Source organism: Sinocyclocheilus rhinocerous, unplaced genomic scaffold, assembly GCF_001515625.1.
Source record: "Sinocyclocheilus rhinocerous isolate Xijiao unplaced genomic scaffold, SAMN03320098_v1.1 scaffold722, whole genome shotgun sequence".
Taxonomy (NCBI): domain Eukaryota; kingdom Metazoa; phylum Chordata; class Actinopteri; order Cypriniformes; family Cyprinidae; genus Sinocyclocheilus; species Sinocyclocheilus rhinocerous.
The window spans coordinates 198,946-202,157 of NW_015638934.1; the positions used below are offsets into that span (position 1 = coordinate 198,946).

The following is a 3,212-nucleotide window of genomic DNA, read 5'->3' on the forward strand; positions in this document are numbered from 1 at the left end:
GATATACATCATTAAATGCAAAAAGTCTGGCTGTGCTTAATGGGTACATGTTTGTACCCTTTAAGCACACCCCGTTCCCATTAAGCTCACATCAGGTTTTATTAAAATTTCTTGTTTATTTTAAACAACCTTTTTAAAGAATAATTAAATTTTTTTTTAATGTACAAAGTCAATCACAAAAAAAAAAAAAAAAAACCTGAACCAAAAAACAAGGCATTCAATTTGATCAGTTATATATTCATATAATATTTATAAAAATGACAAGATTTAGCAAAATAAATAATCTAGGTCATGTATTAAGTTCATACATATTTTATTATGAACAACTACTATTAACAATATCTATGAAATTATACTTTTTCTTATTGATGTCACATTGAAGCTGAATGATTTTCATAGTATTGTACCCTTTAAGCTCAACTTAAAATAATATGAAATCTTTAAAAAATACAGCAGTTTAAAACCACAGACCAGCAATAAACTATCAATTTATAATATTATGGATGTAAGAGTACAAGCCAGTAATGCCTGTGAAGTAATATATTAGCGTAGCATACAATCTTATACAGCTAGTCTGCTAACTGTGTTCTGTAGCATCTGTGCTATGTTGCTAAAACTGTCTTTTGGATCTAACTGGAATTATTTCCCACATCCAAGTTCCAGGTTATAATCTGCAAAAGTCTAAACATGAATCTCTTAATTTTACAATAAGTAGTGAAACTTACCTAAATAAAGGCTTAAATATCTTAAAAATGCACATTTAAGGGGCTCCTCTTTTGGTTTTTAGCTTTCAAAATGGCCGCCAGACAGTGTGAACACATGGAGACTCATATCTCAGTGTGCAATGATCTGATTGACTTGAAATTACAGGAGGTATGTAGTAACAAACACATCAATTTGTTAAGACATCAAGTATGATAATACATTATTTTTTCTTTTTATAATCTGAGCTCAAATATGGAAGTGAGCTTAATAGGTATGTTTACCCTATTATTTATTTATTATTTTCTTACATATTAGTGCTTAGGTGAACCCTATACAAACGTTCTGTAACATTGGTGGCAGCAGTTTTGTTTCGGTTCATTTGCATTTGTGTTGTACAGTGTCGCAGCAGATGTTAGTCTAACCTTAAAAGTTATTACAGAGTCAGTGAGTGTTCAGCACTTCGTTGTCATCATATGGTGTAAAGACAAGGATGGCTTCTTTTCGATGCAGGACCATCACCGCATGGTCAAAGCATTTACGAAGGGAGACTTTTAACAACTATAATCTAGTAAGGATTCTATTGATTCATTTAAATAATGCTTTTTTCTCTCTCTGTGGGACAGCCTTCCTGCTGCTGTTCAGGCTGATTGCAAAGCTGTGAAGGAAAGACTCAAGGAGGCTTTTGGACATAGACAGTTTATGGATCACCTCATAGTCAGCCTACCAGCCTGCCCACATGTTCCATAAGACAGTTTGGAGGTGTATGCTGCATAGATTAGCAGGTTGGTTGATGAGGAATTACTGGAGAATTAAATAAGGGACATGAGAATGGAACTGAAACACTTGGGTGATGAAAATCAAAAAGTGAAAACCAGATTATATCCTAAAGCTATGAGTCTTAAAGGATGAGTGGAGTTGATCTAGTGGATTGTGTCAATGCTGCTGTGGGGGCCATGGATGCCAGTCTCTTGACTTTGTTGGAGCACAGAGAGAGGATTTTTCTGTACATAAGAGATTTCCTTTAAATATGGGCACTTTGAGCTCTGTAGATAAAATTCAGTTCCTTTCCGAAATGGGAACTTGAACTTGAGCAGCAGTTTGTTCCTTGTTCCTTGGAAGGTGTCCTGAGTGATGATTGTTGCTAGGCCTCCTCTCATTTTAAAGAGTTGTCAATATGAAGCGTACGTTCCCAGAGCTCTGTTTTGTTCTATACTCCCTTAAAGGTGTTCTCTGGAATGCCAAGCCCTTGAGGTATCCCTGTGGGCCACCCATGGGCTTGGCCCTGCAGAGAAGGAAGGAATGGTGCATGCCAGCACTTTCTCTAATAGGGTATGCAGCTCAGGTTTTGGCCGTAGGGAACTAAGTCACGACAGCCACTGGTGCGTACCTTAGGGATTGGGACTTCAGTGTCAGCCATTTAGGCACTCATCAGGCTTCTGCAGGGGATGTAGATTCGTAACAGTGAGTGGAAGTAGGAGGGTGCTGAGCCCGTGGCGGTTCTATACGTAAGCATCAATGACTTGAATTTTATGCAAGCCGCAACTGGTAGCCAGTGCAGGGAGATAAAGAGAGGTGTGATGGGGTCCTTTTGGGCTCGTTGAAGACCAGTCGTGCTGCTGCATTCTGAATCATTTGTAGAGGTTTGATTGTGCATAATGGAAGTCCAGCCAGAAGAGCATTGCAGTAGTCCAGCCTAATGGCAAGGGCTTGGCAAGAAGTTGTGCAGCATGCTCCGTTAGGAAGGGCCTGATCTTTCTGATGTAGTACAATGCAAACCTGCAAGATAGACCAGTCTTTGCAATGTGGTCTTTGAAGGTCAGCTGGTCATCAAAGATTACACCAAGATTTCTGACCGAAGTTGATGGGGTAATTGTAGAAGAACCTAGCTGGATTGTGAAATCATGCTGTAGATTTGGAGTGGCCGGGAAGACAAGAAGCTCAGTCATTGCCAGGTTGTGCTGCAGACGACATGTCTGCCAGGCAGCCTGAGATCCGTGCAGCTACCGTTGGATCATCTGGTTGAAATGAAAAATAGAGCTGTGTGTCATCAGCATAGCAATGGTAGGAGAAACCATGTGCCTGTATGATGGGTCCCAGTGATCTGATCCCTGAGGAACCCCAGTGACCAGTTGATGTTCTTTGGATACCTCCCCTCCCCAGGTCACCATGAAAGTCCTACCTGTGGGATAGGATACAAACCAGCAAAGTGGAATCCCTGTGATGCCCAGTGATGAGAGGGTGGACAGGAGGATCTGATGATTCACAGTGTCAAAAGCGGCAGATAGATCCAGCAGCATGAGAACTGATGACTTGGAATCAGCTTTTGCAACTTTTGCAATTTCAGTGACTGACAGTAATACAGTTTAATTTGAATGGCTACTTCTGAAACCTGATTGGTTTGATTGGTTATGGTTATTTTGTGAAAGAAATTATGTTACCTGGTTGAAAACAACTTGTTCAAGGGTTTTCGCTATGAATGGAAGGAGAGAGACAGGTCTGTAGCTATC

At 39.9% G+C, this 3,212-nt stretch overlaps 1 protein-coding gene across 1 annotated transcript in view; it reads left to right on the forward strand.

The window, feature by feature from the left end:
- The window catches only part of LOC107750110 (proprotein convertase subtilisin/kexin type 7-like), a 42,292-nt gene extending 40,840 nt beyond the window's left edge, over positions 1–1,452 (forward strand). Inside the window, exon 17 of the mRNA XM_016565376.1 lies at positions 1,329–1,452. Coding sequence (XP_016420862.1) covers positions 1,329–1,452 — 124 coding nt within the window. The remainder of the gene's footprint in view (positions 1–1,328) is intronic.
- The last annotated feature ends 1,760 nt before the right edge of the window (positions 1,453–3,212 follow it).